Source organism: Amblyraja radiata, chromosome 8, assembly GCF_010909765.2.
Source record: "Amblyraja radiata isolate CabotCenter1 chromosome 8, sAmbRad1.1.pri, whole genome shotgun sequence".
NCBI classification, from domain to species: Eukaryota; Metazoa; Chordata; class Chondrichthyes; order Rajiformes; family Rajidae; genus Amblyraja; species Amblyraja radiata.
In genome coordinates, this window is record NC_045963.1 from 79292311 (window position 1) to 79318959 (window position 26649).

Consider the following 26649-nt stretch of genomic DNA (forward strand, 5'->3'; position numbering starts at 1 on the left):
GCCTGATTATTTCAGCCTGAATGAAGAAAATATTCAGTGCAGAATGTTCATACAAGTCAGAAACGTTTGACTTCCATAAATGCTTTTCTCTTTAGTCTGAGTAATGTCACAGCGGCACTAGAAGCAATAGAAATGTCATGGATTTCTTATAACTAATAATAGAGGCAGGGGGAGGGAGAGAGGGAGGGGGAGAGACACACACAAAGAGAGAGAGAGACAGAGAGAGAGAGACAGATACCAGGAGAGAGAGAGACAGTGAGAGGGGCAGAGAGATCAAATGTGAATCCTGGCTGTTGGAGAAAGTACCCTGGTTGAGAGAGGGAGGGACAGACACAGAACGAGAGCACCCTGGTCAAGTAAGGAAGCACCCTAGTGGAGTGAGCAAGGACACTGTCTGGGGGATGACACTGTCTGGGGGGGGCCCTGTCTGGGGAGGACCCTGTCTGGGGGAGGACCCTGTCTGGGGGAGGACCCTGTCTGGGGGAGGACCCTGTCTGGGGGAGGACCCTGTCTGGGGATGAGCCTGTCTGGGGGAGGACCCTGTCTGGGGGAGGACCCTGTCTGGGGGAGGACCCCGTCTGGGGTAGGACCCCGTCTGGGGGAGGACGCCGTCTGGGGGAGGACGCCGTCTGGGGGAGGACCCTGTCTGGGGGAGGACCCTGTCTGGGGGAGGACCCTGTCTGGGGATGACACTGTCTGGGGATGACACTGTCTGGGGGAGGACCCTGTCTGGGGGAGGACCCTGTCTGGGGGAGGACCCTGTCTGGGGATGACACTGTCTGGGGGAGGACACTGTCTGCGGGAGGACCCTGTCTGGGGGAGGACCCTGTCTGGGGGATGACCCTGTCTGGGGATGACCCTGTCTGGGGGAGGACCCCGTCTGGGGGAGGACCCCGTCTGGGGGAGGACCCCGTCTGGGGGAGGACCCTGGCTGGGGGAGGACCCTGTCTGGGGGAGGACCCCGTCTGCGGGAGGACGCTGTCTCTGTGGACTGTCTAGGAGAGGCTGGCACGACTGCTGAACACAAGGCTGTGCCCACACATGCAGCTCAGCGGCAGGTGGGGTAGTGTGTGTGTGTTTGAGGGGCCTGGATGAAGTGTGTGGCTAGCCTGCTCTTGTACCCCTAGCTCACAGCACTGACTCATCCTCCAGATTTCCCTTCAACATCCAGGCAAATCATTTTATTTCTGCCGAAGGCTAGAATACCATTTATAATGAAAACGACCACACTTGCCCACACAAGGAACAGATGCACAAAGGCAATGTGAAATCTCACCGATGAGAGTGTTATTGAATTCATTCATAACAACACTCAAACAATTAGATTCTCCAACATTTAGATAGGCAAATATCAGGAATTTGAATGTAATGGTGTCAAGAATGTTTTGCTAGCAAGTGTAATTCAATTGCTGTAATATTAATAGGTTTGAAAACTAGTGAAGGAAATGCACAAATGGTTTATCCTATGGGACCTGTGAAGCTGAATAAGGATGGGAACAAATAGAAGATGATTCAGGATAAAGTGATCAGGCAGCAACAATTATCATTGAAGCTGTAACCCTAATGGGGAATTTGCATCTTTGGGTTAATGGATGCATAGAAATGTCTCAGTAGCAACAATGGCAGCTTGAGGCAAGGAAGCTTCATATTTACCTGCTTCAAGTATACCTGCCTCACAGGATACACGGAAAAACAGAAAAGTATCAACTGGAGTTCAAGTTCTGAGAATTAACAGGAAATGCCTGCAGGCAAGAAAGATGAAAGCGATGGTTTGCCACAAACAGGACTTGAAAGTGTAGCTTGAACACATGAGCGACGGACGGGTCAGTACTTCTATTCCCGTGTGTTAACAAGGGGAGAATAACATTGTGCTCTCTAGTACTGAACTCCACAACTGTCCTTCAGCCCACACAGTCCGTCCGTCTGTGGCACAAACATTCTTCAACAGGATGGTCGTTAATCTGATTACAAAGATATTTCATGGGATAGCGTGCCACAAGTCTAACAATCCAAAGATGACCATTTAATTAAACGTCTTAAGTGCATTGCCTTTATCAATTAGTGGGAGCTTAATGTAGTGGACAGGTGTGTTTGGAGATTAAAAATATCAACAATTGAAGTGACATTTTACATATTCCACAATTACATATGGCTTTAATTAGAAACATGGAAAATAGGTGCAGGAGTAGGCCATTCGGCCCTTTGAGCCAGCACCGCCATTCAATGTGATCATGGCTGATCATCCAGAAGCAGAACCCTCTTCCTGCTTTCTCCCCATATCCCTTGATTTCGTAGAAAGACTCTTCGTGAAAACAAAGTGTTCAGACCCGATGGTAAGCATGATGATAAATTCCTCACATGAAGGAAAAAGCAACCCAGAGAGTTGCCAATCTGTGGAATTCTCTGTCACAGTGGAGGCCAATTCACTGGATGTATTTAAGAGGGAGTTAGATTTAGCTCTTAGGGCTAACGGAATCAAGGGATATGGGGAGAAAGCAGGAACGGGGTACTGATTGTGGATGATCAGCCATGATCATATTGAATGGTGGTGCAGGCTCGAAGGGCCGAATGGCCTACTCCTGCACCTATTGTCTATGTTTCTAACGCATGGTGCAAATGTTGGACATAGAGCTTGCATCCGTGGCTCAGAGTGGCATTCATGGCATATCCACGCCAACCTCATTCATGGCATATCCACGCCAACCTCATTCATGGCACATCCACGCCAACCTCATTCATGGCACATCCACGCCAACCTCATTCATGGCATATCCACGCCAACCTCATTCATGGCACATCCACGCCAACCTCATTCATGGCACATCCACGCCAACCTCATTCATGGCATATCCACGCCAACCTCATTCATGGCATATCCACGCCAACCTCATTCATGGCACATCCACGCCAACCTCATTCATGGCACATCCACGCCAACCTCCCTCGCCACAGACGAAGTCTGATAAAAGAAGCCTCAAAATGATTAGGAAACAAAACGTGAGTCACCTTGTGTTTATGAAGACAGAATGACTCTTATTCGTTGAATTGAGATTCACTTGAGATACTGTGGGTTTAGTCACTATCAATATAGAGCAGCACAGTGCCAGTGCCAGAGTAGTAGCCAGTGCCACGGAGTAGTAGCCAGTTCCACTGGGTGGTAGCCAGTGCCACTGAGTGGTAGCCAGTGCCACGGAGTAGTAGCCAGTTCCACTGGGTGGTAGCCAGTGCCACGGAGTAGTAGCCAGTGCCACGGAGTTGTAGCCAGTGCCATAGAGTTGTAGCCAGTGCCAGAGAGTTGTAGCCAGTGCCACAGAGTTGTAGCCAGTGCCACTGGGCGGTAGCCAGTGCCAGAGAGTGGTAGCCAGTGCCAGAGAGGTAGCCAGTGCCACTGGGCGGTAGCCAGTGCCAGAGAGTGGTAGCCAGTGCCAGAGTGATAGCCAGTGCCACAGGGCGGTAGCCAGTGCAACTGAGCGGTAGCCAGTGCCAGAGTGGTAGCCAGTGCCAGAGTGGTAGCCAGTGCCAGAGAGTAGTTGCCAGTGCCACGGAGTAGTTGCCAGTGCCCTGAAGCAGTAAGCAGATGATTAAGTCGATGTGACTTTTACATTCACTGCAGTCAGTGACAGGCCAGATTCAGGCTATTTTTAATTGCAACTAAGCTTCAGTGTTTTGTGAAGCGTTGAAATAATTGCATTGAATGTAATTCCCTCACTCACCACACGACTCATTACATCACCTGTTTGGCCACATTTTGACGATGTCGTACATTTTGATTCAATGTCTGCACTATCGATGTAGAACATCATCTACAGACTGCAGCGGGTTGAAAGCTTATGTGGCAAGGCCATTAAATGGATAAAAAGCTTGTGATATTTGTTAAAACACATATTTAGCCAGAATTTAATCTATGACTGTGCTTAAAGTTCTATCCTGGCAGAACACTGGTCAATCCTTCCCCCCACCCCCCACACCTGCACTGTGACTGGAAGTCCGAGCACCACCTTAAATCCTCCCTCCCCCCCCTCCCCCTCCAACCCGCACCGTGCCTGGCAGACCGAGCACCACATTAAATCTTCTTTGCCGTGATCACCAGTGCACTGTGGCTGCAGTGTGCACCATTGGGAAACACACGAGTTACTCACCCAGGCTACTCGTGTAGCAACTTTCAAACCTGCAACCACTAGCATCAAGGAGGACACGGACAGCAGATCCCACACAAACTCCAGCGTCTGTGAGTCACACACCATCTCCACGCTGCTCTTTGTTGCTGGGTCTGAGTTCTGCCCAACACTGACATGGACGTTTCTTCACTACAAGGACTGCATCAGTTGAAGGAAGGGCTTCACCACTCTCATAGAGCAATGAATGCTGATCTTGCTACTATTAGCCACATCACATAAAAATAAGTAAATTAAGAAAAAAGTCCTTTTGGTCTGACCAAGTACAATCGCTGTCTATTTCAAATAGCAGTTTCAAGATTTTCATGGGCTAATCACATTTAATTTCTTCACATCGGTCTGATAATGGTAAAATGTGTGCCATTTTTCAAAGTGTAACTGAAAAATCTGCAACAAGATTTTTGTAGGAAGCAAATAATTCTGTCATTGGTTAGGCATTTGCACAATGGAAGCCTGAGATACTTCACTGAGAAGTTCTTCACTGCAGAAACACAAGAGAACATTTCAAACTGTAGTAAATAGGTACATCTAGCAATAGAAATGTCATGGGTTTCTTATAACTAATAATAGAGGCAGAGACAGAGAGATACAGAGATAGAGACAGAGAGAGAGACAGAGAGAGAGAGACAGAGAGAGAGAGAGACAGAGACAGAGAGAGAGAGAGAGAGAGAGAGAGAGAGACAGAGAGAGAGAGAGAGAGAGAGAGAGAGACAGAGAGAGAGAGAGACAGAGAGAGAGAGACACAGAGAGAGAGACAGAGAGAGAGAGACACAGAGAGAGAGACAGAGAGAGAGACAGAGAGAGAGACAGAGAGAGAGACAGAGAGAGAGACTAAGAGAGAGAGAGACACATAGAGAGAGACAGAGAGAGACAGAGCGAGAGACAGAGCGAGAGACAGAGAGACAGAGAGACAGAGAGAGGGACAGAGAGACAGAGAGAGCCTGGTCTAAATGAAAGTGAGGTGCAATGTTGACCTGATTCTACTGCCCCACCTAGTCTCCAGGGATGATCCATCCCACTGTCATTATGCTGGCAGAGCTGGAATGCAATACTCACAAGTGATTTTATCTTTGCAGAATGTCCCTGTTCTGAATAGTTTTAGGAAAGCTCAAAACTAATAGGTTCCACACAATTTTGTAATTCACTGTACTTATCTTCTAAATCTATGAGGCTGTGGTTTCTGTGACAAAGTGTTTGTAATTTTGAATGAAGCTCCTGTGTCCACACTATGTGGACATTGTCACAAATAGAAAAGCTTCTCATTTTTAAACCAGATTTTGTTCTTACACACATTACTTTTTGAAAAAATATCCTTCATCAAAGCACAATTGGTTACAGCACATGCTAAAAATATAAATCTTCACTTGCTGATCTACCAGCACAGGAAAACTTAAAAGGCTTTAAGATATTTCAGGCGTATTCCTAAAGAGCCATTAGGATGTAACATGCAAATCCAAGGTGTAGCTCTGGGCCCGTGCATGGGCCCTAGCTATGCCTGCCTCTTTGTAGGGTACGTCGAACAATCCCTGTGGTGTTTACCTGCCGTGCTGCTCTTTGGATGAAGGAAGCACCTGGTGATCTGGAGTGGGGGATCAGTGAGTGATATTTGGTCCAGAAACAACTCATTTGTGGTGGAGGAAAGGTTTGGAAAAGTGACAGTAACAGACAGAATCAGTGGACTGATTCCCTGGGGAGGGTCATACAATGAACAGATAAAGCCATAGAGTGACACAGTGTGGAAACAGGCCCTTCGGCCCAACATGCCCACACCGGCCCACATGTCCCAGCTGCCTGCGTTTGGTCTATATCCCTCTAAACCTGTCCTATCCATGAAGGGCTGAGAGGAATGGGCTTCTTGGGAGGGGTGAGCTATGGGTGGAATACTACTGAACATAAATACTGGCCACTATCACTATTAAGTATATATGCTCAACCAACAAGACCATTTATTTGTAAAGTAAGTACATTTCTAGTTCATATGTCTTAAAACATGAATAAGCTGCTCACAAGGTAAAAACATTAACTTGTTGAGACCAACTGAGCTGGAAGGTGCTATTTCAGAGTTTCCCAACGCACAAATCTCTGTGATGGTGAATAGCATGGAATTGACATTAAACCGTGCTCTTCAAGAGTTTACAGGAAGAGGTAGCAGGAAATGTCGTCAAGTGTGAGTGTACTGTTCATGGATCTCAGTCTTTTGCCTTAATATTTGTCTGTGATGTTTTGGAGATGGTAAATAAAAATAGATCGTGCATCGCCATTTCTTCTCTGTGTTCTCTTTCTTCAAACATAAGCAAGATAATGTCAGAATTTAGTTTAGTTGAGAGACACAATGCAGAAACAGGCCAGTCGGCCCATCGAGTCCGTGCTGAAAAGCGATACCCGCACATTAACACTATCCCACACACACTAGGGACAATTCTACATTTTTATCAAACCAATTAACCCACAAACCTGCATGTCTTTGGAGTGTGGAAGGAAACCGAAGATCTCGGAGAAAACCCACGCAGGTCACGGGGAGAACGTACAAACTCCGTACAGACAGCGCCCGTGGTTAGGATGGAACCCGGGTGTCTGGCGCTGTGAGGCAGCAACTCTACCGCTGCGCCACCGTGCTACCACAATTGTGCTGTAAAAACATCCACTTCAATAGCTTTGGTTTAACCTCACCTATTTTTCTATGTTTCTATGTTTCTAAAAGTCAACAGAAGTTCAGAACTCCTTAATACTTTCAAAATCAGGCTAAATTTTGTGCTCAAGTCACGGGAGTCCACAACCTTGTAAAGCAGTGGCACGGGTGCTGACAGACTGACAACATATCTGTCACTAATTAGTCTTACAGCACGGAAACAGGTCCTTCAGCTCACTTGCCCCATCTATGCTGGTCCCACCTGCCTGCCTATGGCAGGTATCCAGCTACACCATTCCTATCCATGTACCTGTCCAATTGTCTTTTAAATGTTGCAATAGTAGCTGCCTGAATGACCTCCTCTGGCAGCTCGTTCCATACACCCACCACACTATTGCCCCTCAGGTTCCGATTCAATCTTTCCTCTCTCACCTTAAACCTATGTTGTCTGGTTCTTGATTCTCCTACCCTGTGTAAAAGCAGATTCCCGTTCAACCTGCATGGAGAGGGCCAGTGCAATGAAATATGTCCTCAGCCTACACTGGGGTTGTTTCTGGTGGCCAGCAGGTTAGGATCATGAATGGAAGGGCATCGTGTAGTCTAAAGGAATGGGAACAGATTGATGAGCACAAGCTGATTTGAGGATATCCCTATAATCCCTCTTCTGTAAAGTTGAGGATGATGATGTACTGGATGGAGCTGTTCTCCACATACATGTAGAGTGGTTGGTGTGGATTTCTTTGATGTATGGCACAGGAAATATGACGTGCGTTGTACTCCTGAATGAACGTGGTGGTGGAGGTCCCTTACGATGAATTCCCCTGCAGCAGAAACCCTGTATCATTCCCACAACTAGATTGGTAACTAGATGCAGGCATTGCCCTGGAAATCTCTGCTGTTGATTGCTGCATCAAGGTTGCAAGCTTGTGTTACACACACTCATTCACTGTTTTCTGTGTGCTCCAGAGGCTTTGCACCTTTTCAGCTGTCTCTCCATTCTTGGTAAAACTCTTGCCTGTGTTGGCCTCTCAGCTGGGCATTTGGTGTGTGGGCAGTCTTACCCCAGCGTTCAGATGTCCGCAGATAATAATTTAAAAATCCCCCACCCCCCATGGCCTTAATTGTGTTTCCAGTCTGTTTGCACCTTCTGAAATTCTATTGTTTATCTATATAATTAAAAGTCTCATCTTGATCACTTCCTGTTTGCACTGTGCTTTGATTTTAGAAAAAACGCTACCATATATGGCTGTGATTTTTTGGCCATCTTACTCAGAGTCCTCCTCCGCTGCGCAGGCCCCGAGGATTTTTCCCATCGATGAAAAATAAAAGACTTATTAGTCTTTAAAAAATGTTGAGATTCTCTCTCCTGCCAATCTCCGCCATGAAGGCTACGCCCCTTCCGGTGGGAGGGGGAGGGACTATAAAACCCGGAAGTGTGGGCGTGGCTCAGTCTGTCTGCAAGATGGCGAGGGAGAGATCACAACTCTCTGTCTGAGCTGGGAAACTACAGAACACTGTGAGTATGCAATGTACTTGAATAAATTATTTGTTAGCCCTTAATGAAAATGAAATGAGTTGTTTGGCCTGCCCTGTGCTTGAAACTGCAATGACAATGGAAATGAAGTGAAAATACAATGAGCTGTTTGGCTTGAGCCTGCCATGTGCTTGAAACTGTATTGGCAATGGAAATGAAGTGGAAATGCAATCGGCTGTTTGGTGGAATATGAGGTGGAATATTGCGTTGGGGGACCAGCCCTCCCGTGTGAACATGGGACCCAACGGGTCCCACTTAGTCTGGTAGAAATTAATGAAAAATAAACTCCAGGTTTTGTACATGAAACTGCTTTCTGACCCATTTCTTCTAATAAAACACATTGAGGGGTACAAGAACATGGTTCCAAAGGAGGGGAGTTAGAATAAGTAGAAGCAGAGCTGAATGTTTTTGAGGCTGACATTTCAAGATTATTTCTCCAGTTCAGTAGGACAGGAAAGGTTGTTTGATGGTAGTGGCAGCGCTGCGGCTCGCCTGCTGTCCGTCTGTTTTTACTTTTTTTGTTGTTTTTTTTGTCTTGTTTTAGTTAAATTTTAGTTTATTAGGTTGTGTTATGTGTGGAGGGGGGGGGGGGCGGGGGTGAAACATGTTTTTCTGTCTCTTCCTTCGGGGGAAAGCGACTCTTTCTGTCGTATCCCCCCTTCTCTGCCTCCGTCTGCGCTGAGGACTAATGGTGAAGCTGGCGGCCTCCAACTGTGACCGACATCGAGGCCCAGGAAGCAGAGCCAGCCAGGACTTACCAACGCGAGTTGGCAGCGGCACGACTCGGGGCTGAGGTGGTGCTCCGGTGGTGGGGGCACGACTCGGGGCTGAGGCGGTGCTCCGGTGGTGGGGGCACGACTTGGGGCTGAGGCGGTGCTCCGGTGGCGGGGGCACGACTCGGGGCTGAGGCGGTGCTCCGTTGGCGGGGGCACGACTCGGGGCTGAGGCGGTGCTCCGGTGGCAGCTGCACGACTCGGGGCTGAGGCGCGTTCTGGTGGCTGAGGCGACGTTCCGGCGGCGGCGACGTGAATCCAGGGCACGGCTGCGGGCCAGTGGACGACATCGTCAGGAGCTCGCAGGTCACAGGTTGGTGACCTGTTTTTACGGAGCTCCCGCGGCAACAGCTGCTTCCGCTGGACTGGAGAGCGGCATCTTCGACCACCGCCTCCGTTGAGCCGCGGGACTGAATTACCATCGCCCGGTGGGGTAACAACATCGGAGGCCTGGATCGCCTCAGTGCAGAGGGAGAATAAGGAGGGAAGAGACAGTGACTTTAAGACTTTTGCCTCCATCACAGTGAGGAGGTGCCTGGTGAACTCACTGTTGGTGGATGTTAATTTGTGTGTATTGTGTGTTTTGTTATTTATTATTATATGTATGACTGCAGGCAACGAAATTTCGTTCAGACCGAAAGGTCTGAATGACAAATAAAGGAATCTAATCTAATCTAAAACAATGTTAAAACACATTGTATCATTGGACTCTTGAACACATTTGGTAGCTTGGAACTAACAGACGTCAGAGTCCAACTGCAGGGAAACAGTCCATTCAGCCCACTATGTCCAAGCCTATCTTCCAGCAAGTGGCCTGTAGCTTCAATGCTCACAGGGTCTGGACACCTCGCAACTCTGCTTCCACCACTTCATGCCTGCAAAATCTCCCCCACAAACCCTATGTAGATCTCTTACCCCCCACCCTAAATTTAAATCTATATCCTCCAGTTCTAGTCACTGGTTCTAAGGGGGAAAGTTACATGTAGCCTACCCTATCTAATAATTTCATCATTTTGTACATGTCAATATTAACCTCCTCCGCACCTGGGGAAACAGACCCAGCTTCTCCAATCTCCCCTCAAACATCATCTGGTGAATCTCCTCTGCATCCTCTCCATCTCGTTCACATCCTACAAAGCCACATTACCCAGAGCTGCACCCACAGCCCCAGCTGAGCTCTGATGTTTTCCAGTTAATTTGCTGATATGTGTTGTGTAATATTGGATATGGAGAGTATCATTGTAAAAGTCTGCTGCACATCACAGAACACAATTTACCAAATTACAATAAAGTTTTACTAAATCTTCTGCTGACCATTTTGAAGCATAATATGCAATGTTTGCAACAACTAAAATACAATGTCAATTCTAATTAACACTATGGCCAGAAATTTAAAATCAAACTGCTATCAATCCAGATCATATTACTGGGATCGTATATGAGATGTTGTAAACAAGACTGAATACAAATCTGTTTTTTCCCCCTTTCAGACATAATATAGAAATGATCCTTACCCACATCAGTCATCATTGACAGGGAATCAATCTCATCAGCTTTCTTCTTGGCTACTTCTGCCAGGGCCATTTCACCCTTTTCCAAAGCTACATAATAAATGTCCTTCAAATAGGAAAAAAAATCAATTAATCCCAGATAAATTAAAGTAAAACAAAGTTTCCTGAAGCATCAGGACATATTTTAAAATTGCACTTTTCTAACCTAGTACAAATTTTGAAAATAATGTTCATTAGACAATTATTCTTCAATAATCAACATATTGTCATAGACAGAAAAACAATATGGCATATGTGTGAACTTAGCCACACATCAAGTTCGCTAGTTATTTAGTGTCTGATGAAAAATGTCGACGGCCTAAGAAGCCTCTGCCTGCCAACATTGGACAATTTGGCACACAGCTTGAAAAACTAGAGAGTTATGATAACATTAAGAAAGTTGTATAATTGCAGTTGTTGCTTTATTGTAATATTTACAATTGATATATTTCATAATAACAGTGCGCCACAAACCAGGCTGTGCCTTGCTGTCAAATCAAAGCCACATTCCTCCAGCAGACCAGGCAGACTTGCGTAACTGAGTCCTTGTACCTTGTACCTTCCGAAGAGTCCACCAGGGACTATACTGGAAGTTGGACAATTTTATACTGGACAATTTTTTACATTTACCAAGCCAATTAACCTACAAACCTGTACGTCTTTGGAGTGTGGGAGGAAACCGAAGATCTCGGAGATAACTCACGCCGGTCACGGAGAGAACGTACAAACTCCGTACAGACAGCGCCCGTAGTCGGGAACGAAACCGGGTTTCTGGCACTGCGTTCGCTGTAAGGCAGCAACTCTACCGCTGCGCCATCGTGACTGCCTCACTGCTTGCTTCAAGTTAAAAATATCATATCATTATTCACGCAGAACCACACCCTGGCTCGTATTATTCTCCATCACAAACAAACTACAATTAGCAGAAGTAGGTGTCTTTGATATTCAAGTGGATTGCAAAATGGCAAGGACAACCTGTGGGCTCTGTTACCTGGCAAAAGCCAACAGGTTCCCCACGTCACAATGACACAAGAGTCAGCTGCAGTCGGACCTGTGCACCACCAAACGACAAGCCAGTGAAACTATGGGAGTAGTCTTAAAATTGAGAAGTCTAAAAACAAATTGTGTTTTGGGTCATGTTGACCGCCGCTAGCAGTCTGGTTCCTGTGGTGGCTTCACTGGAAGTTATTTACTCTGTAAATGGATCGATTGTAATCATGTATTGTCTTCCCACTGAATGGATAGCAAACAACAAAAGCTTTTCACTGTACCTCGGTACACGTGACAATAAACTGAACTAAAGGTCAGCTTCCACTACATACACACAATCTAACTTAGTCACAGACCCTCGTCTGATAATTTAATGATGATCCTCTGATTTTGATCAAATTATTCTTTCAAGAGTGAAGTTGTGGTTTATGTAGGAAATCCAGCAACACCTTGCTGATTCTGAGATCAAGTGGCACAAACGATGAACATGCCACTCACATATTGACATCAAACAACTCAGCAACAGGCCAACAGGCCTGCAATTATCCTGGAGCAGTGTGTCTCCCCGTGCCCCACCGTCACAGCAGTGTGTCTCCCCTTGTCCCACCATCACTAGTGTCTACCCCTTGCCCCACTGTCACTACAGTGTCTACCCCTTGCCCCACTGTCACTACAGTGTTTACCCCTTGCCCACCATCACTAGTGTCTACCCCTTGCCCCACTGTCACTAGTATCTACGCCTTGCCCACCATCACTAGTGTCTACCCCTTGCCCCACTGTCACTACAGTGTCTACCCCTTGCCCCACCATCACTAGTATCTACCCCTTGCCCCACCATCACTACAGTGTCTACGCCTTGCCCACCATCACTAGTGTCTACCCCTTGCCCCACTGTCACTACAGTGTCTACCCCTTGCCCCACCATCACTAGTATCTACCCCTTGCCCCACTGTCACTACAGTGTCTACCCCTTGCCCCACTGTCACTACAGTGTTTACCCCTTGCCCACCATCACTAGTGTCTACCCCTTGCCCCACTGTCACTAGTATCTACCCCTTGCCCCACTGTCACTAGTATCTACCCCTTGCCCCACTGTCACTAGTATCTACCCCTTGCCCCACTGTCACTAGTATCTACCCCTTGCCCCACTGTCACTAGTGTCTACCCCTTGTCCCACCATCACTAGTGTCTCCCCTTGCCCCACTGTCACTAGTATCTACGCCTTGCCCCACTGTCACTAGTATCTACGCCTTGCCCCACTGTCACTAGTATCTACCCCTTGCCCCACTGTCACTAGTATCTACCCCTTGCCCCACTGTCACTAGTATCTACGCCTTGCCCCACTGTCACTAGTATCTACCCCTTGCCCCACTGTCACTAGTATCTACGCCTTGCCCCACTGTCACTAGTATCTACCCCTTGCCCCACTGTCACTAGTATCTACGCCTTGCCCCACTGTCACTAGTATCTACGCCTTGCCCCACTGTCACTAGTATCTACCCCTTGCCCCACTGTCACTAGTGTCTACCCCTTGCCCCACTGTCACTAGTATCTACGCCTTGCCCCACTGTCACTAGTATCTACGCCTTGCCCCACTGTCACTAGTATCTACGCCTTGCCCCACTGTCACTAGTATCTACGCCTTGCCCCACTGTCACTAGTATCTACCCCTTGCCCCACCATCACTACAGTGTCTACCCCTTGCCCCACTGTCACTAGTGTCTACCCCTTGCCCCACTGTCACTAGTGTCTACCCCTTGCCCCACTGTCACTAGTGTCTACCCCTTGCCCCACCATTACAGCAGTCCTCCCAACTTCCATTCATGATATCATGATTTTGATACGTATCATCATCATCATCATCATCATTGTTGCAAACATCAACGGCCACGCTGCCTTACAATGCTCTGTACGACAGAGATCGCAACTTCTACTGAAGTGTGGATGGCCTTTGGCTCGCTAGGAGCTCATCCGCCCTTTGACAGGTCTTGATTTTGGTCCTGCTGGGGGTCCACAGCCCCCTCCTCACCTGGCAAACCAGGTGGGGGAGACAGTTTAGTCGCCGACTATCCGACCATGGAGCAGGTAGCGCGGGATTACATGGTACCCGTAGCGGGGGGGAACTCCCCCCGACCTGACCTGATTAGTAAGAAACTAATAAAATAGATTTTCTTTGTAGCATTCACACAGTCTTTTCTATTTAAGTTGGTGTAAATCCAGCAGAACAGTCTGAAGAAGGGTCTCAACCCGAAATGACATCCATTCCTTCTCTCCAGAGATGCTGCCTGTCCCGCTGAGTTACTCCAGTTTTTTGTGTCTATCTGCAGTTCCTTCCTACACAGACTTCTACAGACACAGAGGTCAAACAAAACTAAAGTCACACATTCTGAACCTTTCATGTCTACTTAGGGCAATGTTTAAAGTGACAACGCAATGCCCAGTAGCAGATCTCTAGCTGGCCTTTTTATATTAGATGCCAGTTTCCAGAGAAAAAGAAACAATAAACTGAATTAAAATGAAAGAAGTAATAAGCTTTCCAAATGATAATGTGTTCTTGACATTTCATCATTAACATTTTTCACACAGAGAGTGGTGAATCTCTGGAACTCTCTGCCACAGAAGATAGTTGAGGCCAGTTCATTAGCTATATTTAAGAGGGAGTTAGATGTGGCCCTTGTGGCTAAAGGGATCGGGGGGGTATGGAGAGAAGGCAGGTACAGGATACTGAGTTGGATGATCAGCCATGATCATAATGAATGGCGGTGCAGGCTCGAAGGGCCGAATGGCCTACTCCAGCACCTATTTTCTATGTTTCTATGTTTCTATCATGAAGTCAACACAACATGTTTGAGTGTAGGTAACAAAAGAGCTCGATGCTTTGATGAATGAATGCAGAATAACCAACAGGGACTTGATAATATTCTCTTAACCAGTCCGATCTTTGAGATGCACGGGGAAACGTAATGACTTTGTAGTATTAATAATCTCTTTTTTTCGAACATTGCGTTAATTCTTTAGAACGTCTTTGCCCTGCCACAGTGGACACTCGCAGAGTTTCCCAACATGTTCTTTTCTTTTCATTCTATTATTTACATTCAAAGCTTTAGCTTGGAAGAAGCAAGCTGTGAGATCTAAGCAAGTACCATCAGCTTTGTCCTTGCAAACTCAGTGTGGCGTTATGGTGCAAGGTCTCCAGAGACAAGGACCACATGCTGGGCGGCGCAGAAGGCTTTCTGCATAGGTTACGTTTTATTCCTGGAGTTAATTATACGGGAAGAGCAACTAAAGGTTAAATGTCAGAGCCTTTGAGTTTGCACTTTAACTCTCTTGTTTTAAACATACTGGCAGAAGGTTTGATGATTTGCTCGTGACACATTGAAACCTTTAGCTTCCTAAACCTGCTCCAGAACTGTATTTTATGCAATGTAGCTACATCTTTAGTGAATGGATTAGAAATAGTATGTATCTTAGACTGAAATGTGACAACTATGTACATCACCAACTAAACAAGGTGATAGTCCAAAATGGTACCTGCAAATACAAAACTGGCCTAAGGTTAAGAAAATATCAATATCAATAGCTCTTAGGTGTGATTTTGGCTAATTTCATAAAGTCTGTGTGGCCAACAGTATGTCTGCTGTACTGCTTGTTTGAAGCTCTGGTTCATACTGATCTGCTTTTGAAACTACAAATATACACAATGATACAGATCTGGAACAGACATGGAAGAGGATGGAAATAACTCACCATGAACAGGTCTCGTGAACAAATATCTACTGCCAATAGAAAAGCCTTCTCAAACCTCTGGTACCTGTCAAAGTATTGTAAACTATTAGAAAGGATTACTGGGAACATTTTTATCAATATTTACCATAATATAATTAACTACAGGACAGTCAGAACAGAACCAAGGATGCTGCCTGTCCCACTGAGTTACTCCAGCATGTTGTGTCTATCCTTGGTATAACCATATAACAATTACAGCACGGAAACAGGCCATCTCGGCCCTTCTAGTCCGTGCCGAACACTTGTTTTATCCCCAAGCTACAAAGTACACTGTGTGTGAAAGGCCGCCTCACACCCGGAAGAGCCCGCTTAAGCTTCTGAAATTATATGAAACGACCTGGAACAAAATCATTATTTTTAATTGGATAACAGAATAAAACAAAAGCAGTTATGTGACTGAATTTCTAGGCATTAATAAACCAGCATCTGCAGTTCCTTGTTATTAGAACTACAGAACAGTATCACATTTAATGAAAAGAAAGCTATGTCCTGTGGCATTATAGACAATGGCCACACCAGTGGCTTTTGGCATTGATATGATATGAGTGTCTGTACACAATTTGAACGGGGAAATGTTCTCAATGGGTGGGCGATACATGGTACCTTCTCAGCTGAGGGGGCAGTAAACTAGAAGAGAATAAATTCATTCATACTTTTTGCTGAAACATTGGGGAATGGAAAACATTTTCAAGGGTGGGTATAAAATTATTAACCCCCAATGAAGTGGAGCACTTCCATAGGAATTATTTAACAACTCTTGTATTTTGTGATAAAATTCAAAATGACTGCCAAAAATAAGCAAAGCTATCTGATGAAGCAAAGACAAAGGGTATAATCTAAGTGGAATATTTAGATATTCAGAGACCAAACGCCAATGAAATGCATCCTGGTGCAAGTGATATCAATGACCATGTCCAACTAGTCCAAGCAGGAGCTTCAGTCTCATCTCCAATGCTCAGCAGCAGCAACAACCGCTGGGAGATTCTTTGGAACGCCATTTCCACAAGGATAGACAACAATACATACAATACAATACATTTATTTATCATTTGGACCCCGTTGAGGTCCAAACGAAATGCCGTTTCTGCAGCTATACATACAAAACAAAAAAGACCCAAGACCCAACACAATTTACACAAACATCCTTCACAGCATTGGGTTTTTTTGGTTTAAGGTTTCACTTGTTCAGAGCCCACAATGGTACTCACATGCGCTAGTGCAGCTGCTTGCTTACACCAAACACATCAGTCGCTAAACAACTTGTGAATGGAACTGGGTTTAACAACAAAGCATTAGAGGGGAAACACAGGAAGATGGGACTAGAATATTGGGAGTATTCACCAAAGAATGTAGGGAATGGTGGATGATGTTGAAGTTGGCATCTTGTTCAACACAGACCTTGTGGGCCAAAGGGCCTGTTGCTATGCTGTACTGTTTTATGTTCTATCAATACCTAGTGATTGATGAGCATATATTCATAAATCTGTCAGTTACATTTCTGGGCAATCGTGTGCTGTCAGGTTGTTGATGGGATGGCAAAGCGATTGACTATGGAGAAGGTGACTGGCATCTCTTAGAACGATGGCCATTGCCTGATACTGTGCTATGAACATTCGTCACATCACAAAGAGCAAGTGTAGACACATTTCTTTTTGAGAAATTGCATAGCATTTTTTGTTTTGTTGTTCCCCCTTCATAAGCAAGTAGCAATAAATGTTAGCTTCTGCAGTGGGGAGATCGGAGTAGCTGAAACCTTAATTAATCAGCACCTCAGAGTACGCTTCAATTACAGGTCAGTTCACAAAGTTGTTTTATCCCCAAGCTACAAAGTACACTGTGTGTGAAAGGCTGCCTCACACCCGGAAGAGCCCGCTTAAGCTTCTGAAATTATATGAAACGACCTGGAACAAAATCATTATTTTTAATTGGATAACAGAATAAAACAAAAGCAGTTATGTGACTGAATTTCTAGGCATTAATATTAGATTCAATAAATTCTACAGTATGAGCCTTAGCGATTGCTAGAATTGGAACAGTTAGTAAGTACACTGCGTATTGCTGCACGCCGGAGATAAACGGCCTCAGTACAAACTGAAACCCACTGTGTTGACTGCTAAAGGGTGAGGTGAAGACCACACCACAATCTAGTTGGAGCTTGTGACCAGAAAGGCCTCAGGGTCAGCTCAACAATAACGTTCCCAGCTATGCCTGAGAGGCAAATGGCCTGAAAAATGCAGGAGGAAGCAAGCAATAGAAGGCTTTGCTGAAATGCTGAGCTGAAGGAGGGCTCTGTGGAGGACAAACACCTCACTGTTTAGGCAAAACAGCCCATTCTGTGTAAGCATGAAAGATGCACTCAGGTTTGCTTAAACGCTACAATATCAAAGGTTTCAAAGGCCTATTTATTGTCATGTGTACCAATTAAAGTACAGTGAAACTCGATTACCATAATATTTATGGGAATAAAAAGGTACCCAACTAGTAAGGCAGTGATGTCAATACTCACCTGAGCAGGTGGTGAAAGAAACGTCTTGCGTATCGGCTGATCGGATCCCGGTATTCTAACACAGTCGTGTCAGACAAAGGTCTTGTAGGCACATAAAATGTTCCAAGAGCTGCTTCAAGGTATGCTGCAAAATTACCACTACATTTCAGAAAGAAACTTGCAGGAAAACCAGAGAAACTATTGCATTATTTCAAACTTTAATCGTATCCACCCATAATCACAGGATATAAGTTGAATTGCAAGTTATTAAAATTTATTGACAAATGTAACAAATTTGAATAAGCGTGTAAACTTATTTCATTTATCTTTCACACTTGACCAATATAACAATAGACAACAGGTGCAGGAGTAGGCCATTCGGCCCTTCGAGCCAGCACCACCATTCAATATGATCATGGCTGATCATCTAAAATCAGTACCCCGTTTCTGCTTTTTCCCCATATCCCTTGATTCCTTTAGCCCTAAGAGCTAAATCCAACTCTCTCTTGAAAACATCTTCAGCTGCTTCATCAAAAACCTTCCTAGAACATAGAACTGGACAGCGCAAGAACAAGCACTTTGGACTACAATGTCTGTGCTGAATATGCTGCCAAGGCCAACTCTTATCTGCCTGCACATTACACATATTCCTCCATTCCCCACATATCCATGTGTCTAAACAAGTCTCCCAAGATATCCTGCTTGTGATGGATGAGTTGGGCCAAAGGGCTTGTGTTGTGTATCTTCACCTCCATTTGGCCCCATGAGCTTCCCTGACACTCTGACTTTATCCAAGATCCTCCCAGTTATTTGAAATGAGCTCAAATTCCACTTTCTTCCCTTCTCATCCCCAGCAACCGTCCTGTTGAGCCGATGTAAGGATTTTGTTTGCTTTGAGAATGTCCCTCCCATAAGAACTGAAATCTAGGCTGCTCAATCTCTCCGCATATGAGATACCTGCCATCGGAGGAACCAATTTGGTGAATATCTGGTCACATTTTGAACACAACTGTGGTTTTAGACTGGTTGTATGTTGAACATATAATTTAGACTGAGGCATCGGCTCCAAGCAGATCAACTGGTGTACTGTTGGAGGTTTTACACCTCACATCAGATTAAATCAAAGCCCATTTATTGGAGGATCTGGTGGTTCAGATGTCAAACCTTCCATGGCCATACTTAACAAAGTAAATAGTATTCAAAAGATAATTGTTGTCAATTATATTTACCAGAGAAGCCAGAAGCTGATCTGTCTGCAATGCATTTTGTTGCAGGCTCCGATACAGCCCTTCTAGCCTGCACCCCTCCCCACAGCTAATCCTCTCACTCTCACCCTTGGTCCCATGACACACCCCTGGTCTCAGCATCCACTTTCTGCAGGTCACAGTGGCCATGACTAATTGCACGGCCATAGCCCGCTTTAACTCCTTTGTAGCTGTTCAACAACAGGGCTCAAGTCAACTCCTGTTCTGGAAATGCATCCGTTTTAAATATTTTTATCATATGTTTGAATCCCTCCATGTTCATATTCCTCCCTGCTGTTGATTGTAAAATTCTACAAGAAGTGCTTGGAATATTTGCTATTTCTCAGCTCAAGTCGCATGGCATAGCACTACAGGAATCAGGTCACTATTACCAAATACACACACGTCTTATTTTCTGCAGGGAGAAGGCAAACAGCAGAATTGACAGCAGTGTTCTATTAATGATTATTTCATGCATTCTCACATTCGCTCTCTGGTGTGAGTTTCTGCTTAAGGAGATGATCCACAATCGCAATGAGGCAAGTGTAGCACTGTAGGCCTGCAGTGTTCCAATTCATGCCAACCAAGATATTAATAGCCTCCTCAATTTGCTCATGACGGATATATTGGCAGATGAGTTCAGCGGGACCCAGCCGTCCTTTCAATATGGCACCTGTCACAGGGAGAAATTCATCGTGGAGCATTTGCAAAACTTCATGTTAAATTGAATAAAAACTGAATTAAATACTACAGGTTCAGGCAAATGTAGCAATAGAGCTTCTTAACAACGAGGTCACTAACAAAACAGGTTAAATTATTTAGAAGTCGATTGATGCTGAGAATTCATTTGATCTTAGTAACAAGGGGTGACTAACCAGCACACTGGATAACCTTGTAACTATGCAGAAGAACAAGACTCACTGGTGCATGATTCTCAGTCGTATGCCTCTTATAACAATGTAAAAATCTGGGACAGTTCAATAGTTCCATCTGGAGATTTCTAAAAAAAAAAAAATCAGGGATTGGGAATGGCAAAAAAGTGGGAGCTGGTGATTGTAGATGTCAATCCTTTGTACCTGGGTGTTTGACCTTTTGTGGGTGGTGTGTTTCCAAATGACTGGCGTGGGAGAATGAAGTGACAGACAACTCATTGCCTAATTGATTTAAGAACAGTGCCCAGGGAAGCAGTCCAATTAAAATTACAAGCAGGCAATTAGCAGCTAAACTATAAATCCTCTCTTCGAGCCTGCTGGCAATGAAAGTAAAATGATTTGCGCTTGCAGAATGAAGTAAAATCTGCACAACTCTGGGAAAGGGGCATAAGACAAAACACTGGGGAGGGCAGAGAAAGCTGTGCACACATCTCCAGGAAGCAGCATGCCTCACAGGTAACCAGGTGACTTATCATTTTGTAATGTGCAGCATCTAGAAACATGAAACAACTGTAATTAAGTGTGCGTTTGAACACCATTCAGCTGTAAACCACAGCCTGTGGCAAAGCGGTGTCAGAAAAATCTGATTTAAAAAGTTATGTTTCTCAAAATGAGTTTAGAGGTAATGAAAAATGGCTGTGCAGGCCTGTGCATACCATTAATTGGATACAGAAAATTAGTCCCGAGATCACTTTTTCCTTGGCGATTTAAATCATATAGGCATTACAAAAATCACATCCAAATCTCTTGGGATTCATCTGTACAGCGATATACTTCTTTTTGCATACATTTGTCAAACCTGTTTTAAGTATTTAGTTAAAATATTTTCAAAACATTTCACACAGGAGGGACACCCAATTGAATAACAACTCTAGATATATTTGCTCTTTACTATCCTAGCTTGATTTTGTCCCTTGGCACCCAAATTGCAGAAATCATGTTTTACATTGCGATCTCTACTTTGCAGTTTGGTTGTCAAATCACCGCATACATAGAAACAAGGAACTGCAGATGCTGGTTTACAAAGAAGGACATAAAATGCTGGAGTAACTCAGCGGGTCAGGCAGCATCTGTGGAGAACTTGGACAGGTGATGTTTCGAGTCTGATGAACCTGACCAAAAACATTACCATCCACATTCTCCAGGGATGTTGCCTGACCTGCTGAGTTCCTCCAGCACTTAGTGTCCTAAATCACCACATACTGTGGGGTGGGAGATTGCAACCTTCATGTGGTCCGCCGTGTTTCGACGAATGCAATCAACCCGGCGTGCATAATCAAATAAGATCAAATAGAACAAGTTGTCCTACAACTTTAGGCTGTGCACGCCGTACGCAAGAAGAAGAAGAAGACCACATACTGTGGATTTAACTATTGAACTTCCAAACTGATTCATGTTGACATTGTTGTTTACACCCAAAGTCTCATGGCTCTATCATAATGAGGTGCCCATTGATTGATATTTATCCACCATAAGCAACACATTATCTAACATTAACACATTAATTAATAAACATATAGCACATTAACCTGCTCCAAGATCCCATTCTGCATCCACCCAACTTTATCTAACATGTTGATGCTTTTCTTGCCCAAACAACAGCCTGGTGGTGAATTCCACTATTTCATAACACAAGAGTTTGGAGCTGTTCTCGTGGAGGGCCAGCACAAGCCTAATGCTGCAAATGGACTCCTCTGCTGCCGGTGGCTGCAACCTTTCATTTAACATTTTTGCGATATTAACAAAAATGTAACATGAATCTTTTCAAAAACACAAAGTGCTGGAGTAACTCAGCAGTCTGAAGAAGGGAATCGACCTGAATTACTCCAGCATTTTGTGTCTAGATTCAGTTTAAACCAGCATCTGCAGTTCCTTCCTACACAGGTCTCTGGAGGACATGGAGATGTGACATTTTGGGTAGGCCCCCTTCCACAGGCTCATTCAGTCTGCAGAAGTGTAGAAACAAGGAACTTCAGATGCTGGTTTACACAAAGACACAGTGCTGGAGTAACTCAGCGGGCCAGGCAGCATCTGTGGAGAACATGGATAGGTGACGTTTCACAGAGTGCTGGAGTAACTCAGTGGGTCAGGCAGCATCCTGGAGAACATGGATAGGTGACGTTTCACAGAGTGCTGGAGTAACTCAGTGGGTTAGGCAGCATCCTGGAGAACATGGATAGGTGACGTTTCGAGTTGGTACCCTTCTTCAGAACGGGAACGTCACTTATCCATGGTCTCCAGAGATGCTGCCTGACCTGCTCACTCCAGCACTTTATAAGGTCATAAGTGATAGGAGTAGAATTAGGCCATTCAGCCCATCAAGTCTACTCCGCCATTCAATCATGGCTGATCTATCTCTCCCTCCTAACCCCATTCACCTGCCTTCTCCCCATAACCCCTGACACCTGTACTAATCAAGAATCTATCTATCTCTGCCTTAAATATATTCACTGACTTGGCCTGCACAGACTTCTGTGGCAAATAATTCCACAGATTCACCACCTTCTGACTAGAGAAAGGATCATTTCTTGCAGCTGAAGCCAGAAGTGGCGGGCACAAATGCAATGTTAGCAAGGACCAGGGCTATGACTTGGCAAACCTTACTCTGCTCTAGATTTAGACTTTACAGCAAAGTAAAGTTTGCCAAATCACAGCCCTGGTCCTTGCTAACTAACGTCTGTGTTTGTGTTAGAGGCAAGATTCTACCAATTGCACTTCATTGTGTCTCCATCAATCTTCAAAAGTTTGGAAATTAAAATTCTAATAAACAGCTTTCAAATGCCAAAACATTCTATTATTCCTTTTACGTACATTTTAAGCATAACATTCAACTATATAATCATATAACCATATAACAATTACAGCACGGAAACAGGCCATCTCGACCCTTCTAGTCCGTGCCGAACACTTATTCTCCCCTAGTCCCATATACCTGCGCTCAGACCATAACCCTCCATTCCTTTCCCGTCCATATAACTATCCAATTTATTTTTAAATGATAGGCACTGAAATAACTGAAAATGAACAGTGATCTTAACACCTGTTCTGTGCAATTGATTAAAGAAATTCCTGATTATGTTGATGTTGCTAATTTGACATTTTACACATTCACTTACTAACCTTTTTCCTCATACAGATCCTAATATCAATTCAAATTAATACCACATTATTTTTACATATTGCAAATGTATTTACTATTACAGGCAACTAATTCAGAAATGCCAATAGATTAGAAGAGGTGAAGGTATTTTGAAGACAGTATTCTTTCAGGAAATATTACAAAGGACAAAAGCATTATTACATTTCCAGTGCTCACCTAATTTCATACAAAGGACTCCAACAGGCCCTTTGTCAAATGTTAGAAAGAGTAGATCATGAACACTGAGGCTATCAATGTTTGGAGCAGTAACTTGAGGAACTATCCAGTGAATTTGGGCCATTCTGCTTGTTACAGCAAAGTGTTGGCTTAGCTGAAGTTTGGTAACAGGTTTGACATCGTCTGCTAGTAACTGCATCTTCACTGGTGACAACGCCAGGTCGTAACACTGAAGTTCACCTTGACAGCTGCCCACTATAATCACCGCACCATCAGGATGCCATTCCAACATAGAGGGCCTAAGATCAGCTTGAGCCAGTAATGTCACCCTGCGATAAGCATCATATAAAACCAGTGAGGAATCCTCACAACCGAGGACAAGCTTGTCTTCTGTCATATTGCTGCTGCAGCAAGTGGCTTTGGAGCTCAGTGGGATGCTAATGACTGCCACACGCTGGAACTTATTCCCAGCACACTCGTAGATGCAGCTGTCTGCCATTGGTTCTTTGTCCGGACTGACGAGGCATTCTACCGTATGGACCTGGTTTGGTTGATTCATGCTAAAACCAGCATACAGTGGATCCCCTTCTGTGCGTATGAAGCTTAACATCTGAAAATAAAACAGTGTACAAATTAAATAAAGCAAATAATTAATATCACGGTTAAATAGTTGCTATGCTAATCCCACTTACACTTTCAAACTGACTGGAAAAACTAACGACTACTTCAGTTTCTAGAGCAAAGCACAAGATTTTAAAATATTTAGGTGTCAGAACAATGGTGGGACAGGTGGGCCACTTCATTTCCTGCCTGTCCCTCCACATTATTATGAAGGGAAACCTCTTGTAATGTATAAAATGTGTTGCTTGTGAGAATCCTGCCCCTGACATTACCAGAAGGGAAAGTAATTGATGTTTAGTAGGCATTAAAAAAAAGCTGCTGCAACTGCTATAATAGTCAGAAATGGGAGCAGCTTAGATGGGGCATGTTGGTCGGCACGGTGGAGGAGATGGGCTGAAGGACCCGTTTCTGTGCTGTATATCTCTAACTGTGCCTAGACAGAAGCTGCAGTTGCAGAGCATAAGTGGAAGGGGGTGTGTTGGCATGGCAGTGATGGGGTTGTGGTTTATAGCCAGCAAGAACTAGATATTCTCTGAACTGAGATAATGTTGGTTCATTGGTGTCCAGAGAGCCATTTTCCAGACAGGCTTAAGTTTGGTGATGCCAGTTATAAAAGCCAATTCTTCAGCCTTTGAAATGAATTTATTTTATTCATTCATAGATGTGATTTCAATGCCACAGGCAAGGCCAGGGTTTATTCCCCATCACTAATGCTTGAGACAATGGGAGGCAAGAATGAATGACATTGTTGGATCTGAAGTCATGTGCTGGGCAACAGAGGAAAGAATGGCAAATGTTGTTGAACTAGCTAGGATAGACGACAATCCAGTGGTTTCATTGTTACTTAAACAAGCTTTTTATTCAAATCAAAATGTATTTTGTTACTTGAATTTGTATTCCCCAGCTGCCATGCTGAAAATGGAACTCGTTGCCCTGGACCAATGACGTGTACTTCAGTATCATAACAATATACCACACATGCCTGACATCAGGGCTGGAAATACTCAATGCCTCGAGACGACACTCACCTCCACACCATCTAGGATCGCATCGTGCAAAAGAAAAAAAATGAAAACCTCAGTCGGCACAAAAGCCCACCGATCATTCTCACTTTGCCCCAGTTACATGACCTCCCACATCATCCCATTCTCATATTTCAAGCAAGATTCAAGTGCAATGTGAAGTTCATGTTGCATTGATTAAACCAAATAGCATATGTGCACAGAGTTAAAATTATAGACACTGTCCCAAAATAACAAACCAATTCCATTTGATGGAGATGTACATAAATTGGAAAATACACAAATCACTTGATATGGTGCAGTATCGCAATGAATGGCATCACTGAAGACTGACAAAAACACTTGCTAAAAGGATGAAGAGAGAGAATAAGTGTGCATGTCAGATGTTTGGATTTAGACGAAAGTGCTGGAGAAACTCAGCGGGTGCAGCAGCATCTATGGAGTGAAGGAAATAGGCAACGTTTCGGGCCGAAACCCTTCTTGTCTAGGAAGTTTGTTCATGTCTAGGAAGAGTCCATAACTCAATAACAGGTGCTCGTAATCTGTAAACGTCCTATGATTAGTTTGAAGTGGAATTTAATTGTTAATCCTCTTTGCAAAGAGACAGTGTATACTTACTGCCCATGGATACAGCTCACAATGAAATAGGTTCCTTCTGCTAGTGTGACAAAAAGGTTCTCCAATGCCGAAATAGACACACAGATGGGATAGGTTCAAGCTGACAATGACATTTACCACATAAGGAACCATGACCCTTTGCTGCTTTCTGTTTAGTTTAGTATAGATGTACAGCCGGTTTGGCCTACTGAGAACGCCGACTGGCGATTACCCTGGCTACTAGCACTATCCTACAGACTAGGGACAATTTACAGAAGCCAATTAAACCAATACACCTACAGTCTATGGGAGGAAACCGGAGCAGCCAGTGAAATGCCACGCGGTCATGGGGAGACAGCACCCGTAGTCAGGATTGAACCTGGGTCTCTGGCTCTGTGAGGCAGCAACTCTACCGCTGTGCCACCGTGCCGCCCTGATGATGGAATTGCTCAAGTTTTACCAAGGTCAGTTACTCTTCTCACCCTTGGCATCCAGGTCTTTGGTCCATATTTGGATTGTCCATGAGGACATCTGGAACGGACGTTGTGGTGATAACCAAACTGAGCATAAATCAGGAGGCAAATCGTGAATGAAAGCTACTTTACAGAACTGTCAGTAATACCTGGCAGCACGTTGCTGAAGATTGAGAATAAATGGATTGAGTGGCAGATAATTGGATGGAATTAGTCCTGCTCCTTGTGAACAGATCATACTTTGTGAACAGAAAGGAGGGCAAAGGTCAGATTTAGGCGGGTTTAGGCGGGATCAGGCATATCTGTTGACGAATACAGGAAATGTACTCAATTCACTGGATGTATTCAAGAGTTAGATTTAGCTCTTAAGGGTAACGGAATCAAGGGATATGGGGAAAAAGCAGGAACGGGGCATTTAGCCCTTCGATCCAAACTATCCTACACAAATGCCAATGTTGTGGGAAACTGAATAGCAAACGTATCCTGTGATTTCTAAATGCTTTTCTCGATCAATTTGAGCGC

At 44.6% G+C, this 26649-nt stretch overlaps 1 protein-coding gene across 2 annotated transcripts in view; it reads right to left on the reverse strand.

Annotated features, from left to right (window-relative positions):
• LOC116976427 (WD repeat containing planar cell polarity effector) overlaps positions 1–26649 on the reverse strand; it is a 133329-nt gene that overhangs the window by 28504 nt on the left and 78176 nt on the right. For both annotated transcript variants that reach the window (XM_033026311.1, XM_033026312.1), the window contains 5 exons: positions 23415–24024; positions 19651–19839; positions 17944–18067; positions 15399–15462; positions 10626–10728 (listed from right to left, as the gene is read on the reverse strand). In XM_033026311.1, coding sequence (XP_032882202.1) covers positions 10626–10728; positions 15399–15462; positions 17944–18067; positions 19651–19839; positions 23415–24024 — 1090 coding nt within the window. The remainder of the gene's footprint in view (positions 1–10625; positions 10729–15398; positions 15463–17943; positions 18068–19650; positions 19840–23414; positions 24025–26649) is intronic.